This window comes from Solanum dulcamara, chromosome 7, assembly GCF_947179165.1.
Source record: "Solanum dulcamara chromosome 7, daSolDulc1.2, whole genome shotgun sequence".
In the NCBI taxonomy this organism is placed as follows: Eukaryota; Viridiplantae; Streptophyta; class Magnoliopsida; order Solanales; family Solanaceae; genus Solanum; species Solanum dulcamara.
In genome coordinates, this window is record NC_077243.1 from 21,982,278 (window position 1) to 22,006,058 (window position 23,781).

Genomic DNA, 23,781 nt, shown 5'->3' on the forward strand with positions numbered 1-23,781 from the left:
TCTTCCAAAAGGGAAGTTAGAGGCTACGGCTACTACAAAAGTCCTCCAAAGACTACTCTTGACTTGGGAAGAAGAGGGGAAGAAATCTTAGCATGGGAAGGGTTCCAACCGATAGAATTCAGACCTATCTTGCCCGTCAAACATTCGAAACCAGGGGTTGGATCTACGCTATGTCTCCACTGTTGCTTGGCACATAGGTAGGTTAGGCTTTCTCTAATCTGAGTAGTTAAATATATACTTGTTGCATAGTATGAAGGGTTGTAAGGAAGAGGTTTCATTATTGGGCTCTTGAACAGGGTCATGAACAGGAATATGGGTGTTTTCAGTGGCCAAGTTTAATGTGACCTGGGTAAGAAAGTTATGTGACGAATTTGAGGTATTGGCAATTGTACTCCCGTATTGATATCAGTGTGTGATTGTAACTTTCTTAAATTGTACGGATATGCTAGAAAGAAAATAATGGGAAGATTGTGATAAACCTTATAGGTTGGTGGATTATCTTAATTGAGTGTAATAGTCTGAGTACTTGTATATGCATTGATTATATTTATTTATTGTAACTGTAAATGTGGATTTTTATTGTTGTGAGGATCGAGTGTCACGTTCGGACACGTACTTGAATCGTGTGTCACGTTCCGACAGATTCTTAGATCGAGTGTCACATTCTGACACATATATGATTGAGTTTGGGTCCCATGAGAGGGCCAAGTTGTCTAAGGTCCCACAAGAGTACCTGATGATATTTGTCATTCTGCGGAATAGTAAGTGTAACTGCTAATGGACTAAAATGTAAGACTTTTATAGAACCTTGTTGCATCTGTGGTGGTTATTAGTGGCTGAGAGTTAGTATAGGCTCATTCATGGGTAAGACTGCCAAAATCTTCTGAGGCCATGCTGTGATATTGCGCTATTCTATACCCTCGGGTTAAGAGGGGAGGTTGCTTGTTAGCAGAGAGTTGTTCTCATTAGGATCGATCAGGTGGTAAAGGTCGTTGTACTTGATACATGAAGGCTAGAGCTAATTAAGAGGTGTTCTTTGTGGGATGATTGGGTCATGTTGGTAAGGTAAACAGGTTAAGGCTAGTGATAGTTGTGTTGCCTTATGAGTAGGTGAGAGTAGGGAGTTAGTGGTAAATTAAAGTGGGCAGCATATAAAGCTTATTGTTTATGATCTCTCTTATTTTTCTATATAAATTATGCGGTGGGTATTAGATTGACCGATGATACCTACCAGTACGTGTTGTTTGTACTGATACTACTCTTGTTATGCCACTTGGCATAGTCTGGGTTCAGAGTCGGTGGAGTTCCTTAAGTGAAGGCAAAGACAATCCTCCGGCAGCTTCTATTTTTCCTCCCTTATGATTGGAGTTGTGTCTTTTCATTTATCTTATGTCCTACTTCGTAGAACTCTTGTACCTGTTTAGACTAGTATCCCTGGGGGTTAAAACAGTATCTTGTATAAAACTTGAGTTCTTGAGTTATTACAGGCTTAATGGAAATTCTTGGCTTACTATTTAAATTTTTTTTAACTTTCGAAACACTTATTTCATATAAGAGGTTAAGGATTCTCCTACTTAGGTCTTAGAGTGGGCGCCCGCACGACCCGATGGATTGGATCGTGACTATGGAGCATCTTCTTCATTTGTCCCATTGAAAGAAGATCGCCGCTTGGATTTGTTAGAAGCCGCTTGGATTGAAGGAAGAATGCTCTCTATTATACAAGCTAGGACTGATTTATTCAGTCAAGTCTCCTAATGAGGCATGTGTGGGTATACATAAAAACAAACTAAAAAATGATCATTATCTTACAAGTAGTTTATTCATTCAATTTTGTGTGTCTCTATGTATACATATATTATAATATATAAAACCTATACATTTGTTGTTTATTTTGTAAACTAGATCACCCAACACATTGGACGCAATAATCCTCTCTTCTTCTTTTTTTCATTTTGGAGCATGAACAATTAGAAGGCAAAGCAGGCCGTGAAAGCCCTAACCAGTAATCAGTTGGACTGGTGCAAAAACAAGATCACCACTTGGCATATGAAAAGTATTGACTCTCATGTCCTCAGATGGAATGCCATGCTCTGAAGAACCAAATAAGTATTGTTCACTTGGTAATAAAACTCTCTTTAACATTCAAAAACGAAGCTCATATTACTACTACTTCCTATCTCATCAATCAAACTAGCTAAGACACACTTTATTTCCGTCATCAAAACTTGAGGTGATCCTCTTATAGAAAATTCGCAGACAACTCCATTAACTTCAATCGTGCTGCAGCCAGGAACGGTCTTCTCAATCCCTTTTTCTTTCATAAAGGCTCTAATTTCCTTCACATGATCAAACCTTCTAGCTTTGGCATATATATCACAAAGATTAACGTAAAAAGCATGGTTCAGAGGCTCTAAAGCAATTAAATACCAGGCGACTTTTTCTCCTAACTGAAAATTTTGGTGCATTTGACAGCCACCGAGTAGTGCACCCCATACGAAAACATCTGGCTCCATTGGCATATTTATGATTAGTCCTTCTGTTTCATCAAAGAGACCAGCTCGACCAAGAATGTCAACCATGCAAGCATAGTGTTGGACTTGTGGTTCTATGTGATAAGCATGCCTCATCACACGGAAACACCAGCGGCCTATCTCTATAAGGCCAGAATGAGCACAAGCAGACAGCAACGCAGTAAAAGTCACAGCATTAGGTCTCACTCCAGCCGTTTCCATGTCCAAGAAAAGCTCGAAAGCCTCCCTGCCATTCCCATTAATTGCAAACGCAGAAAGCATAGCTGTCCATGACAAAACATCCTTATTTTTCATTGCCCTAAAAACATCAAGGGCTCTAGAAACACTCCCACATTTTCCATACATATCGACTAATGCTGTCGCAATCACCATATCACACTCCATTCCGCTTCCATTCAAGTAATCGTGCACCCACCTTCCCTGATCAACCGCGCCAAGAGAAGCACAAGCTGAGAGCACACTAGCAATTGTCATTTTATCTGGACTAACCATATCATCACCAGAAACTTGCATTCCATAAAAGAATTTTAAAGCTTCCTTTGGCCTACCTCCTTGTACGAACCCCGTGATAATTGAATTCCAAGTGACAATATTCCTTTTCTTCATTCTCCTAAACAATTCTAAAGCCATATCCAGCTCTGAATTTCTCAAACACCCAATTATTATAGAATTCCACGAAACAATATCCCGGTTAGACATTTCATCAAACATCCTCCGTGCATTGCTTGCTGACCCGCATTGTGAATACAGAGTAATCAAAGAATTCTGTACAAAAACATCACTGTGAAACCCAAAATTAACAACATGGGAATGAACACTTGGTCCGACAAATTCTTCAACTCTGCTGGCGCAATGTTTTAACACGAAAGGAAATGTAATAGAGTCCGGTGAAATACCATCAAAGAGCATTTGTTTGTACAAAATTAAGGGCTGAGATGAATTGGGGTCATGGATTCTTGAAGCGTGAGCTCTGATCATGGCGTTGTAAATGAAGAGAGTTTTTCGAGGAACGAGTCTGAATACGGTGTCAGCATAGCTGAGAGACCCTGATTGAGAAACTGTACAGAAGAAAATAAGGCGAGAGATTAAGAACCAACGGTCAGTGATGAAGAACTGAGGGGATGTAGTGATATGGGCATGAATCTGCTTGAGATCTCTCATGCTCCTGCAATTCTCAAGCAAGCATGCTAGTTTATTCTTCAAGTTTAACCGTTGGAACTCCATCATTTTCGAAGCTCCAACATTCAAGATTCTAGTGAAGTAACTAGTAAGAAATGAGCAATAAACAAATAATTGAATAATATGAATTGGGATAAAAGATCGAGTTGCCCTGAGCTCTAAGGTGGTTTGACTGGTAACGACACCGGAAAATGTAATGTTGAACACAGTTGAAGTAAGAACTTGATTGCTTTGAGATTTTTAGTAGGAAATATGATACTCATATGCCCTACTGTTATTAGAATGTTGATTCACTGGTCCTGGTTAATGCAGTGGCAAGGTGTGGAAGATACTGAAGAAATTTGATCTGAAATGATAGGAACTAAGAAATCTCCATTGGAGGAGTATATGAAAGCTGAGAGAAACTTCTCCTTTTTTGTATTAGATGAATATCAAAGGCAATCTACATACAATAGCTACACTATGTATTTATAGAGGAAATGAAGCTGAATAATAACTGCTTTAACATAACTGACTTGTATCAGTGATGACAATGACAGCTGCATAACTAACTCTAATATCTCTAACACATTCTAACAAACTCTAACTAACTATTCTGGATATAATTAGATGAGACTAGGTGCAAGCTAACATTGTGGAATCTAATCCTACTAACATCCAATTCCATCATCTGCAATACTCCTCCTCAAACTAGGTGTACTGAAAATGTTCAGGACTCCAAGTTTGGACAATAGTGTGTCGCGTTGAGTCTTCCCAAGTGCCTTGGTCAGTAGATCAGCCTGCTGGTCCTTGGTATTGATGTAGATGGACTGGATCAAGCCACTAGTTACCTTTTCTCTAATGAAGTGGCAATCAATTTCAATATGCTTAGTTCTTTCATGGAAGACTGGATTGGTAGCAATTTGTATTGCTGCCTTACTGTCACAAAATATGGCAACAGGCCTTTCAATTGTGATCCTCAGCTCCTTGAACAAGTTAGTGGTCCAAACCACTCCTGCTGTTAGAGCTGCTAAGTTTCTGTATTCTGCTTCTGCTAAGCTCTTTGAGACAGTGGCCTGCTTCTTAGACTTCCAAGAAATGAGGGAATCACCTAGTTTTAATAAGTAACCTGTAACTGACCTTCTTGTATTGGGGCATGCAGCCCAATTTGCATCACAAAAACCTGTGAGCTTCATACTCTTCTCAGAGGACATGAGTAATCCTAGGCCAGGTTCATTTTTGATATATCTAAGCACCCTCAAAGCTGCATCCCAATGTTGAATTTTAGGCTTCTATAGGAATTGACTCAAAGTTTGGACAGTGTATGCAATGTCAGGCCTGGTTATGGTCAGATACAAGAACTTGCCAACCAGTCTTTGATACTTGTGGATGTCAACAAACAGCTCACCATCATCATGATCAACTGTGGTCAGTTTCACATTGCATTCAAGTGGTGTCAAGGCTGTCCTTCCTGCTGCTAAGCCATCTTCAGAAATGAGCTCCAGTGCATATTTTCTCTAGTTCATCAAGATTCCCTTCTTGGACCTGCTAAATTCAATCCCAAGAAAAAACCTGAGCTGCCCCAAGTCCTTGATTTTGAAGTTATGGTGCAACACACTCTTGGTTTCTTGGATTAGTATTTGATCAGTTCCAGTAATGATCAAGTCATCTACATATACCAGAATCATTACCACACTACTTCCCTTTCTTTTTGTGAAAAGGGAATAGTCAAGGTGGCTTTGCTCATAAACAGAAGTCACTAGAGCCTCAGTCAATTTGAAGTTCCATTGCCTGGAAGCTTGCTTAAGTCCATAGAGGGACTTGACAAGCTTTCAAACTACAGGTTGCTGCTGCTTCTTCTGAACATGTAGTCCTTGGGGCAATTCCATAAACACTTCCTCAGAGAGATCACCTTGCAGGAATGCAGTGTAGAAATCCATCTTATATATGTCCCAATTCTCAGTTGTTGCAAGTACAAGGATGATTCTGACTGTCACCATCTTCACAACTATTGAGAAAGTCTCTTGATAGTCTATCCCTGCAATCTGATTGTACCCTTTGGCAACCAGTCTTGCTTTGTACCTCTCAACCTCACCATTAGCTTGGTATTTGATCTTAAACACCCATTTGCATCCAATGGGAGACTTGCCATGAGGCAAAGGAATGATCTCCGATGTACCATTGTCCTGCAAGGACTGTAGTTCCTCCTGCATGGCCAAGATCCATTTGTTGTCTTTGAAAGCTTCTTCATAGGTCTTAGGTTCTAAGGGAACTGAAGTTTTACACAGATAAGCTTGATAGGATGGTGAAAGTTGAGCATAAGACATATAGTTGTCCATAGAATGGGATTGCTGTATGTCAGAACTCTTGGTAGTGGTAATGTAGTCCTTATGCCAGATTGGAGGATGAACAGATCTTGTGGACTTTCTGATGACATGAGGAGGATCCACATGGTCAATATCAGGGGAATCAATAATAATTGGATCAGGAAGGACATCATCATCTGCAATAGTATCATCATGGCTTGATTCCATCCCTTCAGTGGGCATAGTGCCATCTGTAGTATGATCATTAGACTGGACATCTGTAGTCACTTGTGGTTGTGCAATAGATACAGGTAATTGTCCATCCTGCAGGTTAGTGAAAGGGAACACATGTTCCTTGAAAATGACATCTCGACTTACTAAAAACTTCTTGTCTTGCAAGTCATAGAGTAGATAACCCTCCTGTGTCATAGAGTAGCCCATGAGAACAAAAGCAGTTGCTCTTGGGGAGAACTTGTCATGTTTAATAATTTTGGTTGCATAGCATAGGCAACCTATTATTCTCAGGTGATCAAGTTCGGGTTTATGCTTGTGAAAGACTTCAAATGGAGACTTCCCTTTCAACACAGTTTTAGGTAATCTATTTATTAAGTATATTGCTGACAAAACACATTCACCCCAAAACCTTATAGGAATTCCACCTTGAAACCTGATAGCTCTAGCAACTTCCAAGATATGCTTGTGTTTCCTCTCCACCACTCCATTCTGCTGAGGAGTGTGTGGGCAGCTACTTTGGTGTATTATACCCAATGATTCAAACAACATTTTACATTCTTGGTTGAAGAATTCACCACTAATATCTGATCTCAACACCTTAACAGAAAAAGAGAATTGAGTTTTCACCATCAAAAGGAAATTTCTTAATACAGCAATAACATCTGTTTTTAGCCTGAGCAGATACAACCATGTCATCCTGGAACAGTCATCAACAAGACTCAAAAAATATTTATATACACTATGAGTGGCAACCTTGTATGGCCCCCAGACATCTAGATAAATCATATCAAATACATGCTTATTTTTAGTAGAACTCATAGGAAAAACAAGTCTAGTCTGTTTAGCTAGGGGACAGACTATACATTCATCACTAGCAACATTATTATGCTTACTGCTTGCTAATGATAGCTTTCTTAGCACATTTATTGAAGGATGCCCTAGTCTTCTGTGCCAAATGACTTCTTCCACTTTATTAGTCTTTACTGGCAGCAACTTGACCTCTTCATTCATCAGTGGTTTAAAAGTATGTTCTACCAACAGATATAAGCCTCCAAACTCTTTATCAATCCCCTTGACTCTCCCAGTTGAGAGGTCTTGAAAGACACAGAACTCAAGAAAAAAATTGACAGAACACTTTAGTTGTCTAGTGAGTTGTGATACAAATAACAAGTCATACTTGAAGTTAGGCACAACCAACATATCTCCCAAAATTTCCCCAGTGTTCCATCTATAACTACCAGTACTGATTATTGTGGTGCATTGTCCATTAGGCAAGTAGACTTTGTTTCTACTTCCCTCAGGTACTTTTGATACATCTAACAATTTGTTTATGTTAGAAGTGATATGTTTGGTAGCTCCTGAGTCCACCATCCATTCCTTATTTTTAGTAGATGTTGCAAGAGCTGTTTCATTGTCACTCTGTGGTACAAAAGCAGTAGTATTAGTACCTGCCATGTTGATTGTCATGTCATTGCCTGTTGTTTCATGAGCTCCACCTTTGCTCAGCAGGTTCAGTATCTGATTGTATTGTTCCTTTGTGAAAGCAGGTCCTGGTGCAAATTGATAGTCAGCATCCTGTCCCTGCACAGATCCTACAATTGCACCAAATGGATCATTGTGTTCAACTGCATTAGCCATTCTGGTATGGCCCCCTCCATTTCCTGATCTCCTCTTGTACTTGAGGTCAGATGGATAACCAATGACTTTGTAGCATATTTCCTTAGTGTGTCCTTTCTTTCTACAAACTTCACACTGTAAGTTGAAATTTCTCCCTTAGTTATAAAATGCTGGTTTTCCTGCATAAAGTGCTGCTATTGAAGGCTCATTCATATATGCATGTGTCATTCCTGCATTTCCTGCATTCTTTGCACCATACGAGTTAGCTAACTGATGTTCATTCACATGTCCCTTCCCTTTACTAGCATACAAAGCTGTTGAAGAAGATTCTCCCATATCTCCTCCTGAATATGAACCAGCTATGATTTTTTGACTCTCATCAGCCATGATCATTGAGTAAGCCTTTTTGACTGATGGCAAGGGGATCATTATTAGTATTTGACTACGTGCTTGATTGTATGATTCATTAAGTTCCATCAGAAATGCATACAGTCTCGTATACTCCAAATGTCCTACATACTCTCTAGAGTTGGGACAACCACATGATGGAGGTGCAATTAATGCATCAAACTCAGCCCAAAGTAATCTTAAACTCGTGAAATAAGCTGAAACAGATGAAGTTCCCTGTGCAATTGTGCATATCTCTCTATGCAATTGGTAACCTCTAGATCCATCAACTTTGTCAAACCTTTCCTTTAGATCTGCCCACACAGTTGCTGCATTTGATGCATACATGATCCCATTCATGAGGTCCTTCGAAACTGAATGAACAATCCATGATAGGACAAAAGCATTGCATTTCTCCCATTGTTCTTCCAAATCACTACTGTAATCACTCTTTTTGCAGGTTCCTTTGACAAATCCAATTTTGCTCTTAGCTCTCAGATTGAGCAGCACCGATCTACTCCATATTGTATAATTTTCAACTCCTGTGAGCAGATTTGTGGTCAAAGGTATCCCTGGAGTATCAGAGTTAAGGAGATGAAGAGGATGGTTACGTTGCTTCTCTACATCATCCATTGTATTTGTGCTCACCATTGTTCTTCACAGTTTCTGAGCACACAATTTCATAAACTGTAACTGATTGAATTTGCTTGAATCACTGATTGATTCGAAGCTCTAATACCGTGAAGAAATCTGATCTGAAATGGTAGGAACTAAGAAATCTCCATTAGAGGAGTACATGAAAGCTGAGAGAAACTTCTCCTTTTTTGTATTAGATGAATATCAAAGGCAATCTACATACAATAGCTACACTATGTATTTATAGAGGAAATGAAGCTGAATAATAACTGCTTTAACATCACAGACTTGTATCAGTGATGACAATGATAGCTGCATAACTAACTCTAACTAACTCTGACGCATTCTAACAAACTCTAACTAACTATTCTGGATATAATTAGATGAGACTAGGTGCAAGCTAACATTGTGGAATCTAATCCTACTAACATCCAATTCCATCATCTGCAATAGATACCATGGCGTGGCATATAGTAATACACATTGTGAATTGACATTAAAACATTCTTGGAAAAGATGGATAATTGCCTCACACATAGCTAAAGGAAAGACAATCAGATGACAGATAACTTCGGAAAGTTTGAAAAGATGGAACTTTGCTTTACAAGTTGCTTCCTCGATTTCCTAGAAACTTGACGACACGGGATTTGAAAGGGTTACAGGTAAATAAGCATGCTTATTGAACAGTCATTTTCCGTAGCCACGAAAGGGAATTGGAGTTCTCCAAAAAGAACAATTTTGTAAAGACAATTCTTTGCTTAATCTTCACTACTGGAACCTGAAATGAAAATCAATCAAGATGCGAAGAAAAGACGAGCATAACTTCCAAAGAAACTGCCTGCTTAGGCTTCTGGAAGGCTCCCTATTCACATGGCCTGCTATGCATTTCATTCTCCTCTATAGGAAACCCTCAATCCCCTTCCCTGCCTGCACTTCCCTATATATTGCAAGGGCTTCATCCATTACTTTAGCCTGAGCCAACAACTGCGCTCTCTTCTTCCCAGAAGGATGAGTAGACAGATAATCTCTCAAGGCTGATTCGCCAGAAATTTTGCCCAGCTTCTCATAGACTGAGGGAGCTATTCGAGGGTTATATCCAGCAGAAGCCATCAACAGCAGCCCTATGTAATCTGCTTCCATCTCCATCCTGGTACATAGAAATGCTTGAGAACTCGATACGACAGGAAAAACCAGGCAAAAAATTTCATTCTATCTATCACCATGAAATGACTAGTTTCTTCTATTACATATTACATGCTTGCTAAGAAGACGTGTGCATCCCAACAGATAAAACGGTTGAGATATAACAGGGTACATTAACACAGTTTTAACAAAACCCCACATAACAAGTAGGTGATGCCATGACAGCTTGAAGCCAAAAGTTTTAGTTCCAAACGCTCGATGATCAGCGACTAGTTATATCACCAACCTCTACTACTGGATCAAGCTCATTGATCAATTCACTCAAGTCTTTAACCAACAAAAACAAAACAAAAGTAAGCCTAAATACATAAGACTTAGAGAAACAACAGCAGACTTATTGTTGCACTATCTCACTAATTATGAACAGCAGGATCACAGTAAAACTCAGAACGTAAAGTGATCACTTGCAAACTTTTTTCATCTAAAAAAGGTAAAAACAGGTTAAAAGAAGCAAAAACTTCTAGATCACTATTAAATACATTAATAAAATGCACCAGATAACTGACACAAATAAAAACATTTGAGCACATCTGAAATCGGTGACTTCCTCCTCTCTTTTTTCATTTTTTATGTGGGACAGGTGGACGGAAAAGTGGGTTACACGACAGATATTGCCACTCGCATTCATTTTTGAATGTTGAGGTTTCTAATCCCTTTGGATATAGAACCTTTCTCCTATTCCCCAATCCTTTTCAAATTGTTTCTTTCGCCATTCACAACATGATCAACAGAATTCTAGAACCCTTTACCCAAGTGACTAAATGGATTATGTCAAACACAGACAAATTTAAATTTGTAAGTCCTGGAGTCAACAACTAAACTGATGTCATAAATGAGGAGACTAGGATATGATTTCAATGCACTTATAAAAAAGTAGCAATAAGTTATAAGAAACATAAGCTGGTCATATGTTATTGCTTTCTGTTCACACAGACTATATCGTGTATTGGCACCACTAAAGCCCAGAAGCACATAAGTGCTTGAGAGGTTAACATCTCAAACATTGGTTGTCCCACTTGAATTGGCGACAAAGATCCACATTCTAACAAGTCGTAGTTGCCATGTTTTGCCCCCCATCATTCCACCAAAAAAAAAATCCCAGAAGTAAAAATAAAAGGATAATGGAAGCAGTGTCTTCTTTATACTTTTCTTTTTGCAGGGTGGGGAGTCACTGTTGCCACACTAAATTTCCTCTGATAAATTCCTGAGAACCGCCTTAGATTACTAACCAAAGGTTAGCCCCTAAGCTTTAGAAAATTCAGGTTCCATTTCTCAAAATTATATTTCTCATCCGAAAGGCTCATCAATTGGCCGCTGGCCATTATCACGTTAACGTGGATAAAATGGGAACTTGGTCTTTACCAAGCAACTTGAGATGTCTAACTCCTTAGAACCCTGACACAAAGCATTCAAGGGAAACTCCTCTCTTCTGCTCATCATTGCAGAAAGCAAGTAGAGTAGCATCCTTACAAGCACTGAAAGCCAAGTCGCCTACATTACCTAGGGGTGTCAATGCTTCAGTTCAGCCAGTTAATCTAAGAAATTTATACCATATGTCGGTTACTCTACTGTGTATTACCAATATTAGACTTCTCGGAACTGTCTCAATTATCTCAGCATCTCTCCAATAAAACCCAGTCACCTATATTACCTAGGGGTGTCAAAGCTTGTGTAAAATAATAACAAAATTTTAATATAAACAATATATGGTGTAGATTAAGGGTATTATATGTTCGTTGACCAAAGGTTTTACTGTAAAAGCTAGCATACACACAATGCATAGGTAAAATTTTGATTTACAGGGTTGAGGTTTGCAATAATGTAGGTTGTACACTCGCAACACACTCTTTACCAAAAACAATATTCTTCTGTCTCAGAACGATAACTGAGCAATGATGTGTAACATCACTAGAATTTTTGGAAAATATATTAACTTGATATTTGACTCTAACATCACACACACACAAACACACACGAGGAGAAAACATACCTTGGTGGCTTGATTAACCAATTTAGTTTTAGCAGTAGTAGAGTTCGGTCAAAGTGTTACTCGTAGCCGTTTCCATTGAATCCACCCCAAGTCCCAAGGTTCAAAATTTAATGATTTGTTATTCGTAAACTTAATATATAAGATATACTTTGTACAATGTATATATAAGAATTTATTCAGTTCTGTTTGGTATTTTTTTTGGTTTATCTTATAAAATAAAAAAACCTACCATAATTATTCAGTACAATTATAGATCTATACTGAAACCTACAATTTTATTATAAAAAAGACTAAGAATCGGTTCAGTAAGGCTCAGTTCAGTCAGTACAATCCATACTCAGAAAACCATTGAGACATCTAATATTATCAACTTGTTCTCCTCCTTTATTATACCTTCCAAATGAAAACCTTATAAATGTTTCCCATGTGAAGCTAGAGTTAAGTTATCGAGTTCACACACACACTGTTCTTCTAGACCAAAGCAGCAGAAACAAATTGGCGCAACTTTTTTTTCTTTTTTCTTTGATTGTTCTACAAGCTCTATTCACTTTGTATACAGTAGAAGCAATGATACTAGGGGTAAAACATTGGATTACCTCTTAGAAGGGCTCATGTGTGTGCAATGAAAACCATAGCATGAAACATAATGAAATTTAGATAGGGAGTACAAAAACGTTATTGTAAAAATGTCTTCTTCTTAACATGAGTGTTGGAGGATACAAATGAAAAGAAACAAGGGACACTAAAGACATCCAACCAAGATTTTGATGCGACCACCTTTATAAAAGAAGCTCAAGCTCTATGTCTACATGTTGCCATGATCCCAACAAACATTTAACAAATATTTCACATACGGTAAAGTGAGCTTACTAGACTGACATAATCTATGATGCACGCTTCTTGGCTACATATTGGTTGTATATGTGGACATGACATTCCTATGACTATAAAATTTACCAACTTAATAAAATTGAATAACAGAGAGAATTGGCACGATAAGACACAACAATGTTAACTGAGTCATAAAAACATACAAGCAAGTGAAACTTAGAAAATTCAGATAATAAAAGGGGACAAACATACCTGCGTGAGAATGGAAGCCTTAGAAATAGGGCTGACATGGTGTTAACAACATCAGGCATAACAAATTGATAAAGAACCAGTTGAATGATCGCAAACCACAAGTTTTTTGTAATTCCCTCAACAGCATGGCGAGCCACAGCATGCCCAACCTATCAAGCAAGCAAACGCATGAATTGGACCATACTAAAACCAGGCAGAGATGTAAATGTATACAATGCACTTAAATGAACAAAATGGCAAAGCTGATATACACCTCATGCCCAATGATGGTTGCAATTTCAGCATCCGTCCTAAAATGTTCGAGCAACCCTGTGAAAACTACAATCTTCCCACCAGGCAAACAGAAGGCATTTACAACAGGATCATTTACAACCAAAACCTCCCACTTCAATCCCTCTATATGCCCGGTAGCAGATTCTGACCCCTTCTCCTGTCCCCTCTTTCTACTTTGCTGAACCCAACTGTCATCTAGAATCTCATCCTCTTTATTCCACTTTGCGCCAGGGTTACCATCACTTAATGCCATCAAAGTCTCATGCCCACTAGTCTCATGAGGTTCCACGGCATCTGATGCGTAGTGAAGATCAGTCCATACCTTCTCTTTTCGCAATCCTCTTTGTAAAGCTTCAATTATATCTGTAGCTATCAGTCTCACCCTAACACTTTCCGGGTGTATCGCCGGCAATATTTTCCCTCTGAATGACGCTTTCATCTCTTGAAACTGAGACTCACCCAGCCTTCTCTCAATATCTTTAGAAAAAAGCACAAAATGGGTTCTTTTTGTATAGGGTATAGTCTCCAAATTACCCAGATAAACAGTTATCACTAATCCTGAACCCACTAAGACAACAATAAGAACATTTCTTGGATTCTGAAACCATCTGTGAGGACCCCTTGGCCGAAAGTGATGAATTTGGTGTCGATCAACATAGTAATATCTTCTAGCCCTACCGAAGAAAGGGCCACTGTACTGATTTTGCTTAATTCCATATTGAAAGCACGAATTTCTCAAAATCCGTGAGGACCCAGATGGACTAGGTTTGCCTAGAGCATTCGATACCAAAGAATTGCAGTGGTTGGTTCGTATTGAATTCTTGAGTGAAAACTTTGTTGCGAAACTGCGAAAAGCATCAATGCCAAATTTTGATCTTCTGTACCATCCCATGATGCTTCGAGGACCTCAAAAATCAACAAGAGTGATTACGAGTAGGAACAAAAGTTATTCAGACATCAATTAGTTGGAGCAGAATCAAATCTATAAATTATTTATCCCTAAATAATATAAGAGGAAAAAGGAAGAGAAAATGAATGGAAGAAATGTTGGAAAATCCGGGAATCAGATCAATAGAGAAGGCGAAGGCCGAAGAGTGTGTGGAAGAGTCGGGAAATGGCTAAACAAGGTGGTCTTTGGTCTGGAGGAAATAAAATAATGGTTTTCAATTTTTCTAATTGGTCAATTTATTCTATAAAAAACAGGTGAAGAAAATAATTTCCATGATTGAAGTAGAAAAATTAAATTGTATAAGTCGGATTTCAAATTTATTAAATTGAAGAAAGAAAAAACTATTTGAAATGAACAAAAATGTCTTTCGTTTATAATTTGATCCAAAAATGTCCTTATCGTTAATACTTTGATCCAGAAATACATTTACTGTTATTTAATGGATCAAAAATACCCCTATTGTTACAAAATGAGTCAAAATGCCCTTTCCCGAATAAATATATTTTTTTAAAAAAAAAAACTTTGTTCCTTATAAAAATATTACTTTTAAGAAACTATATTCTAGTTTTTTTTTTAAACCACTTTAAGTAATAAAAATGTAGGAAATTATTTTATTCTTCATAATCTCATTTTATCAATTAAAATAGAATAATTTAATGTATTCTAAGTTTTAATAGATAATATATGTCATATGTATAAGATCATAATAAATTCATCATTAATTTTTATTCAAATAACGATAAAAAATAATTATAATAAAATAAATAATATTTTATTTTTTTCTAATTAAAGTAGAATAAACATTTGATAATAAAAGAAATATTATTAGGAAAAAATGTGTTCAAAAAGAAAATAAATAATATATTTATTTGAAAAGGTGCATTTTTGACTCATTAAATAATAATAAGGATATTTTTGGATCAAAGTATTGACGGTAAGGACATTTTTAACCAAACTATAAATAGAGGACATTTTTGTTCATTTCAAATAGACTACTTCTAACTTGTTCCACAACACCTTAATTTCAAGTACACTACTCCCTTGGTTCATATTAATTGAATTGTTAGATATAATATGTTATTTAAAAATAGAGGAAATAACGGTTTTCATCTCTATGTTATTGCATAATTTCAGTTTTAGTTTTTGTGTTATTTGACTATGCATATTTAACCTTCATTTATTTGAATTGTACGATTTTAGTTCTTGAAGTTAACAAAAGTTAACTATTTAACAAAATGATTATTTGATAATATATAAAATAAAATAAATTAAAGGATTGATGATTTTAAATGCTTGAAAAATTATACATACACACATATATATATATAATTAAAATTATATTTTATTCATTAGCTCCATTTTATTCAAATGTTCTATACTATTTTTTTTATTCCTTATCGACTCGTTCTACCTCTCTTTTTCAATGGTTACTAATTAAGGTCAAATACGATTACATTTGAGGGTTTAGTAGGTGGAGAGGCTCGTTAAGGCTATCAATGATGTCCTAACAGCTTTCACTCTTTAAAAAGTTTAACATTTAATTTTTTTACCTACATAATCCTTCAAGTATTTAGAATCACCAACTCTTCAATTTATTTTATTTTATATATTTCAAAATAATTATATTGTTAAATAAAATTAACTTTTGTCAACTCCAGGGACCAAAATCGCACACTTCAAATAATTGAAGATTAAATGTGCATAACCAAATAACACAAGGACTAAATCTGAAATTATGCAATAACACAAAGACTAAAACCGTTATTTCCTCTAAAAAAAATAATTCTTATAGAAAATATAAGATAGTCAAAAACCTTAGATAAATATGAGGGAAGAAATCATATAAGGGAGGAAATCCCACAATTCTCTTAAATTTTGAATAATTTATTTTTTTAAAATTATTTAAAAAAAATCATAATATAAATGAAAGGATTACCCTTTTCGTTTCAACTTAAAATATTGTTCAATATTCAAAGCTTATTTGGATGAAATTATTTTAATTAACTTATAAGTTAAAAATTGTTTATAAGTTAAAAAAATAAATAGGTGCACCTCAACTTGTTTTTTTTACTTATAAGTTTGCTTAAAATTAATCCATCCAAACAAACTCAATTATTTATTGAAGCTTATTTTTAAGCACAAAATAACTTTAAATTAACCGACCAAATATTTAAAAAAACTGAAAATAGCTTATTAAATAACTTTTAAGCCAATCGAGCTCTCAGCTTATTGCATGCCTCATGTCGTTTGCCCGTTGAACCTACCCATGCAATAAAAGTTGTTGCTCACAAATAACTGTTACATTTATAGTAATATATTGACTAGGAAAAAAACAAAAATTGTTGAGTTTTAAAATACAAGCTGGGAAAAATTGCTACCAAGCAAGAAATAAAAAAATAAGTCTAATTGAACCTATGTGTGGAAAATCTAATGTTCGTATTCCATTAACAGCAGCCGTAATATACATTTTTTTCTTCATTATCGCAAAATTTTGAAGCCACAAAGGCGAAAAAATTCCTATACAGTCAGTCAGCTGTCTGAATAAATTGTTTGCATTCTTCACCATCTACGGCCAAAGTTTCCATAACCTCTCCCACCACCACTTCTTCCGCCTCTGCCTCCAGAAACTCGACCTCCATTTCTCCTGTCAGAGAAGCGACCACGACCACCACCAAATCTTCCACCTCTCGACTGATCTTGCTCTTGCAACCGAGGCAGTTCTTTTACTACCTCTAAGCTTACACCTTGTGCGTTCTTCCCTACAGACCCCCACCAGGAAAGGAAAAAGTAAAGATGAGAAAAAGAGCTTAGACAAGCAGTGACAATTTGATCACTGATAAATGAGGTGGCGTGGTTGCTTGAATATGGTTATAGAAAGCAAACTCTGATAGAGGAAGGCTTTAGAGTTGAATTTGTTTGGATGATTTTCATCAGCCCATATTTACAGAAGATGGAGAAACATACCAGCTAGAAATGTATCCAGGTCATCAGCAGATACATCAAAAACCGCGCCCTTTCCATCGGCTGTCAAAGTAAGACCTTTGATTGACTCAACCTTGTCCTCAGATAGGAACCCCCGCAAAACATTATAAGCAAAGCTGCCATTTTAACAAAGTACAAAAGATCAACAGAGGAATTATTCAAACCGAACTAACAGCAGGCTCTGCCATATTTAGCTCTCACTGAGTGAGATGCATCTTCATCGTAAGACTGTTTATAATTGGAGAAAGTAAGAAATCCATTTACTGAACATGGTTTAAATACTCACGAAGGTGAAAATATGGGCCTCCCACACTCAAGAAGTAGTGTGACACAGTTCTCCATGGAAGAAAGAAGCGACCGACTCTTGATCTCAGAGTAGCCCTGGAAAAGCAAGAGAAGAGCTCTGTCAATCATAAGGCTAGGCTTGGTTCCCCGGTCAGACAAGTAATGAGGAAAAATATTTACAGCTGCCTTGGCAAGTGCCTTCGCTAGCAATTCAGCTGGTGATAGTTCAGAGGTATGTAAAAGTTCCTCTGCAGCAGCCTTGAAAGCAGGTATTACACTACAGAGATTTGAAAATAGATGAAATGATAAGAGCGGTGGCACATTAAAGTCCATAAAAAGCACAAATGAAAAACATACCTATCAGAAATTTCAGCAACTGCTTCTGCTGCTTCTTTCCCAGCCGCTTTAGCAACATCAGCTGACTGTGGAACAGGTAGATGCTCGAACTTGACACCAGATTCCCTTTCAATCTTAGAGATGTTGGACTTCTTAGGATCGTAAAGCATTACAGCAACACCAGTATTTCCTGAATGGCATAGTAACAACAAACTAAGTAAGAATGTTCGTGAATTCTAATGATCTAGCGAAAGCAATTCGAACATCAGCAGCTCACCGGCTCGTCCTGTCCTGCCAGAGCGATGAATATACGCTTCAACATCACGTGGAGGCTCACACTGACCATATGAATTAACTTCAGCATTCACAAATACCAATAAGGTTTGAGCATCAATGTTGAATATGAACTTAATAATGATCAAACCTGAATAATTAACTGGACGTTGTCGATATCCAATCCACGGGCTGCTACATTTGTAGCCACTAATGTCAGGAACTTTCCTGATCTGAATCCAGAAAGTGTAATCTGGAATAGCATGCAACAAACAGGGTAACAGATGTTAGTTGAGAATTGAAAGAAGCTAAATCATAACTTTAAAATTCGTTGAAGGAGTCAAGGAATGTGACAAATAGTCAACTTATGCAAAGTCCTTTTGGCTTTATATTCTTAGACATCAACAATAGAAGGTGATTACATCTGGAGAAATTCCAATCCTCTTAAAAGCGACAAAGTCATCAAAAGGAGCAGGAAAGATTGCAAAACAGAGCATGCCAGAGTACAGCACGTATTTTAAACAATTTTTTTACCTCACGCTGGGACTGTTGTATCTCTCCATGCAAGGCACGTGCCCCAGGCAATATCCGAGCTAGCTCCGAAGCATAACCCCTTGTCTCAGTGAAAATAATTGTGCGTCCACCACTGATATTTCATGGCAAAAGGATGGAAAATGATCTCATAAGTTGATTGTCACTCTAAAATTCTCAGACGGACAGATACTTAAGAATAAGAAACAACCAACCTGCTGTAGCAGCGAATGACATCAGGAATCAGCTGAGATCTGGCTGAACTAGAGCAAGGTATAATAATATGCCTCACATTCTTACTGGCCTTCATTTTCTCATCACCAACAAGATCAGCTGTTTTCTTATCAGGTTTGAGAAACTTCGAAGATATCTGCACCACAAACAGGTCACTATTCAGGAGAGAAAAGAAAATGAAAGCCTAGGTCACAGAAGCTGTACATCTCCCACTTACCCCTAAGGTGGGCTGTTTTCCAAGCCCTGGAAGAAGTAGTATGTTTCAAAATAAACCAAGGGCTAGGAAATATTCCCCTGGAGCAAACACTGACTGGTATTTATAGAAAAAGGGAAATAAGAAACTAACATGCTTCACCCAGCTTGGCAAAGTGGCACTGAAAAGAAGTGTTTGAACTTGGCTAGCGTCTTCTACCTTGCCTTCAAAAATCAAACGAAAAAAGTAAAAGTAAAGCATAAAAAAATCAGAACCATAAGATGACAAGACCCCTGGAAAAGACATCTAATGCAAAAACAAATTTCAGCTCTCAAAGAATATTACACGGATATAACTGACAGCACCAGATAAAGAGGGGGTGAAAAATCATACAACAAGGTTAAGATACCGTTGGATAGCAGCATACCTAGTATAAATTCAACATCATCAACAAAACCAATTTTCAACATTTCATCAACTTCATCAAGAACACGAAACTTTAGGGACCTGAAATCAATATTTCCTCTTTCGATGTGGTCCTGCAGCAAATTTGCAAGGAGTAAATCTAAACTCTCTGAAGCATGAAAGCATAACAATAACGAATATTCCAGAGTCACCAAATATAAGACCAATTAATACACTACCTTGACTCTTCCAGGAGTACCTACGACAATATCAACTCCTCTTTTCAATTGAACTTGTTGTTGTCCCATGGGGGAATTTCCATATAAACAACATGAAGTTAGCCCCACAGCCCCACCATAAACTTCAAAGTCAACAAACACCTATATTAACATGGAGAGAGAAAACAAAACTCAGAGGTTCACATTCAGTGAAGCGGTCAACTTCAGCAAGGCCTCTAAAATAATACCTGAAGTGCCAACTCTCTAGTAGGTAAAAGCACTAGGACACTTGGAGCCCTCCCATACCCTGTTTTCCGTGATACTTTAGTAGGTCCATTTACTAAGGACTCCAATATGGGCAACACAAAGGCCAATGTTTTACCCTGCAAATGTGGGAGCACAAATTGAAATAATAACCTGTTAGGGACTATTTAGTCAACAAATAATCACAAACATCGCATAAAATGTCTTGCGATTCTGGAATATTTGGTCCATTATTATTCGTATGATAATAAAACCAAAGTGGGCACTGTCCATATATCATAATGAATAAGCAATGGCAAAGTCTTAATTGAAAATAGAAACTGTTAACTCTTGTGTTCTCAAAAAACTCATTTCAGATATAAAATTCACATCAGAGGGCAACCTGTGTACCTTTAGCAGATCCTCACTAAGCACCATAGGGTACTGTATGTTTCTTGCAAAGAGAGGAACACGGGAACAGAGGGTGTACCCCTTGGACAAGTAAATAGCAGTTTTGAAGTTTGAACGAAAATGTGGAACATGAAATAAATGGAACTCTATCAATTATGGTTCTAGAATGAAAATCACCAGAAATGTGAGTTACTCCTGAGTAGGTCAGTATAAGTGGACAGCAAAAGAATGAGAATCCCATAAAGAACAAAGGTTCTCTGCCCCCGCCAAAGAGCCAAGCGCATGTAGAGATGGTTATAGTCTTATAGATGACTTGCCTAGTCGCCTAATTTTAATCTTCAAGGATCGCGTTGGGGTTAGAATTTCCCAATGCCATGCCCTAAACAGACCATAATCAAACCAGTAACAAAATTTACATGACGAGTTGCTGGTCCACAGAAAGAAACGTGCATTTAAATTATAACAAATGATAGCCAGATTTTTGAAATATCGTCAATTCAAGTTTAAATTATTAACTGAACACACACACAAAAAAAAAATAGATATAAAATAGAAATGTTATTTCACTGTTTGTGCATAAGAGTTAAGAAGGTAATTGAAAAGAGTATATACCTGACCAGTGCGAGCTCGACCAACCAAGTCAGACCCATCCAAGATGGTATCAAATGTCATAGCTTGAATAGGAAACAGCGCATTTATCCCTTTGGCAATCAAAGCTTCTCTCAATGGCACTGAAATGCTAAAATTAGACAAGGCATTAGGATCCTCCTCTTTCTCCTCAACACCATCCTCCACCAATTTAGCCTCATCCTCCTTTTTCTTCTTCTTCTTCTTCTTCTTCTTTTCATCCTTATTCAGATTACTCGGTTCCAAAACCTCCGAATTCCCATCATCAAAGTTTAAAGCTTTACGATTCTTATCTTTCTTCTTTCTCTTCTTCAGCTCCTCTGAATCAGACCCAGAATCTATTTTGGTCTTCTTCGACTTCTTAGGGGAGTCGGCGGATGACCCCTTTCCGCTATTCTTCAGCTCCTTCAAATCTTCAGACGCCATTGTTTCGTTTTCAACAAATGCAGGCATGACAAGCTATGTAAATTGAGTGCATAGAGAGATAGCAATGTAAGCTTGAAGATGAGAAAATGGCGGTCCTGCTGAAACTGTATTGCAGTTGAGCTGCAATTGCAGGAAAGCAAAGAGGGGAAAAAATTGAATTAGGGTTTGGTGGTGGATGATTTGAAGCCGTTGGATTGCAATGAGTCCTGAGGTTTATTATTCGCCGTTCGATTCTTAAAAATTTCCCAACTTCGCGGGAATAAGTTGAGCATCAGCTCCTCGTAATAACAGCGTTCACGCACTTTCGGTACTGCCCGCCGGTGTTTTAAAAGATTATGGTGGGATTAGCCTAGAGGTTTGTTCTGGGTAGACTCTAGTAAAACGGTTCAAGATTTAAATATGGCACTTAATTTTATAAGACTTATGCTCTAAGAGTTCGTACGTCAAATGTTTGGGGCTCGCTTAATAAATCTTACACAAATTATATGTTAAAATCTTTAGTTAATATTGTTGATCCTCATAATTCTTGAATAAATGAATAATACTTAATAATTTTTAACCTACAAAGATAAGAAAATTAAGAGTAACTCTAATAACAAGTTGTAGTATTACATTTTTACTATTTAGTAACACTACGAAGATGATTATATATTATGCAACATTTTTTAAAAAAATACGTAAAAAAATTTTATTTTTTCACTTATCATTGGTCTTCATGATTCATATTTTATTTAGCTATTTGAAAGAAATTTTATTTTTATTCATGATAGAGTGATGTTTTATTATAATACTAATAAGTTTTATTGATTATTTTCTTTGAGGGAGGTAAATTATATAGTATAATAAAAAATATTTTAAAAAATAATGATTCTTTTATTATTAGAAATTTTAGATATTAGATTATTTATACTTGTATGGTCATGTGAGTTTTATTTTTTATGAGTTTCCTTAATCATATTTGTAATTATTTTAAACTATTGATGTATTTTTATAATTTCGTATTAGTATATTATTATATCATATTGTAAATTAAAAATTTAAAAATCCATGAAACTTACGTGTCACATCTCGAGGCTTACACCTCGTCCTATATTGAGTAAAACATGTCGCCTCACATCCCTATCTTTTAAAACATTGATAACAACATTTTAAAATAGTAAATAGTAGTAAATATCTTTTATTTAACTTAAAAGCAGGTTAATTTTGAGGATACAAAAGTTAAAAGACGAGAGCATAAGAGCCAATAGTCACTTATATAATTATTAGTCATAAGACACCGTGCTACCACAGGCTCAATGTATGTTATTTTTTTTTTCGATTTATGTGATATGAAATTATTATTTTTTATGTTTTTAAAATTTTAAAATTGATAATTATTATGATTTATATATTTTATGTCATTTTAATTAATACATATTATTTACTTTGTTGTATTTTATGTCGCCTCAAAATTTTATTAGTCTTTTAAGTATGTTAGATTATTAATTATTGTGGTTTATAATATCTTTTACATAAATTTCAAATAATGTATGTTACTCTTTCTGTGCAAATTTATGTGGCACTGATAAAATTTAAAAAATCATTTAGATTTTGTCTATGTCTTTTAAATTTTTAAGTTGGTAATTATTGTGATTTATTATATCTTTTATATTATTTCAAGTAATATATGTTACCTCCTCCGTCTCAATTTAAGCTACTGATTATTGTGATTTATAGTACTTTTTACATAAAATTTAAAATTGCTAATCACTGTAATTTATAACACTTCGCATTTAATTTTTTAATATATAATCTATTCCAAAAAAAATAAAAATGAAATTTAAATTAAAAAAATATAAAAATAAATATAAATAGACACATCAATCACCAGCTGCTTACTTCAAACAATCAGAAGCTGCTCAAACAAACAGCACAATCAAAAGCGGCAGAAGTTATTCCTTTGTATATAAGTACTAATATCTAACAAAAACTTCTAATATGAGAAATCCCAAAAACTAGATGGAAGATTTTAAAACATTGCATACCATTTTCAAAGGTATGCATTAATTTTATATAATCAACAACAACAATAAACCCAGTATAATTCCATATGTGGGGTCTGGGGAGGGTAGCGTGTACGCAGACCTAACCTCCACCTTGAAAGGTAGGGCGGCTGTTTCCGAAAGACCCTCGGCTTTAAGAGAGGACAAGATAAAAGGTCAGATAGGGGCAAACATATAAAAAACAAGATGAAAACACGAATAGCAAAAG

The 23,781-nt window shown here is 36.4% G+C and overlaps 4 protein-coding genes across 5 annotated transcripts; all 4 read right to left on the reverse strand.

The window, feature by feature from the left end:
• Positions 1-1,915: 1,915 nt before the first annotated feature.
• Positions 1,916-6,640, reverse strand: LOC129896377 (pentatricopeptide repeat-containing protein At5g66520-like). Its single transcript, XM_055972258.1, has one exon. It carries the CDS (start codon positions 3,756-3,758, stop codon positions 2,136-2,138), a length of 1,623 nt encoding a protein of 540 aa, XP_055828233.1. The 5' UTR covers positions 3,759-6,640; the 3' UTR covers positions 1,916-2,135.
• Positions 6,641-7,462: 822 nt separating this feature from the next.
• Positions 7,463-8,884, reverse strand: LOC129896381 (uncharacterized). Its single transcript, XM_055972261.1, has one exon. It carries the CDS (start codon positions 8,882-8,884, stop codon positions 8,003-8,005), a length of 882 nt encoding a protein of 293 aa, XP_055828236.1. The 3' UTR covers positions 7,463-8,002.
• A 544-nt stretch (positions 8,885-9,428) lies between these two features.
• LOC129896379 (uncharacterized) lies at positions 9,429-14,535 on the reverse strand. The gene is made up of 3 exons (XM_055972260.1): positions 13,399-14,535; positions 13,146-13,294; positions 9,429-10,016 (listed from the first exon to the last, which is right to left on the reverse strand). The coding sequence occupies exons 1-3, from the start codon at positions 14,308-14,310 to the stop codon at positions 9,767-9,769; spliced, it is 1,311 nt and encodes a 436-aa protein (XP_055828235.1). The 5' UTR covers positions 14,311-14,535; the 3' UTR covers positions 9,429-9,766.
• Positions 14,536-16,698: 2,163 nt separating this feature from the next.
• Positions 16,699-21,902, reverse strand: LOC129896180 (DEAD-box ATP-dependent RNA helicase 7-like). Of its 2 annotated transcripts, XM_055972019.1 has the most exons (14): positions 21,091-21,902; positions 20,073-20,207; positions 19,846-19,986; positions 19,629-19,740; positions 19,355-19,425; positions 18,990-19,144; positions 18,778-18,889; positions 18,395-18,496; positions 18,248-18,308; positions 17,992-18,160; positions 17,815-17,911; positions 17,636-17,730; positions 17,332-17,465; positions 16,699-17,126 (listed from the first exon to the last, which is right to left on the reverse strand). In XM_055972019.1, the coding sequence occupies exons 1-14, from the start codon at positions 21,556-21,558 to the stop codon at positions 16,927-16,929; spliced, it is 2,052 nt and encodes a 683-aa protein (XP_055827994.1). In that variant the 5' UTR covers positions 21,559-21,902; the 3' UTR covers positions 16,699-16,926. The 2 variants fall into 2 exon arrangements, 1 of the variants encoding a protein (XP_055827994.1); XR_008767923.1 differs by lacking the exon at positions 17,815-17,911 and having other exon boundaries at positions 16,988-17,126.
• Positions 21,903-23,781: the final 1,879 nt, after the last annotated feature.

Bases quoted from the DNA above. Each gene is read 5' to 3' on its own strand.
- LOC129896377 (XM_055972258.1), bottom strand. From the start codon at position 3,758: ATGATGGAGTTCCAACGGTTAAACTTGAAGAATAAACTAGCATGCTTG.
- LOC129896381 (XM_055972261.1), bottom strand. From the start codon at position 8,884: ATGGTGAGCACAAATACAATGGATGATGTAGAGAAGCAACGTAACCAT.
- LOC129896379 (XM_055972260.1), bottom strand. From the start codon at position 14,310: ATGGGATGGTACAGAAGATCAAAATTTGGCATTGATGCTTTTCGCAGT. The intron at 13,295-13,398 runs GTGTATATCAGC...CTTGCTTGATAG, and splicing joins CAACCATCATTGGGCATGAG to GTTGGGCATGCTGTGGCTCG. The intron at 10,017-13,145 runs GTATGTTTGTCC...TCTATGTACCAG, and splicing joins AGGCTTCCATTCTCACGCAG to GATGGAGATGGAAGCAGATT.
- LOC129896180 (XM_055972019.1), bottom strand. From the start codon at position 21,558: ATGCCTGCATTTGTTGAAAACGAAACAATGGCGTCTGAAGATTTGAAG. The intron at 19,987-20,072 runs GTATTATTTTAG...ATGTTAATATAG, and splicing joins CTAGAGAGTTGGCACTTCAG to GTGTTTGTTGACTTTGAAGT. The intron at 18,890-18,989 runs GTTGGTTGTTTC...ATGAAATATCAG, and splicing joins GTCATTCGCTGCTACAGCAG to TGGTGGACGCACAATTATTT.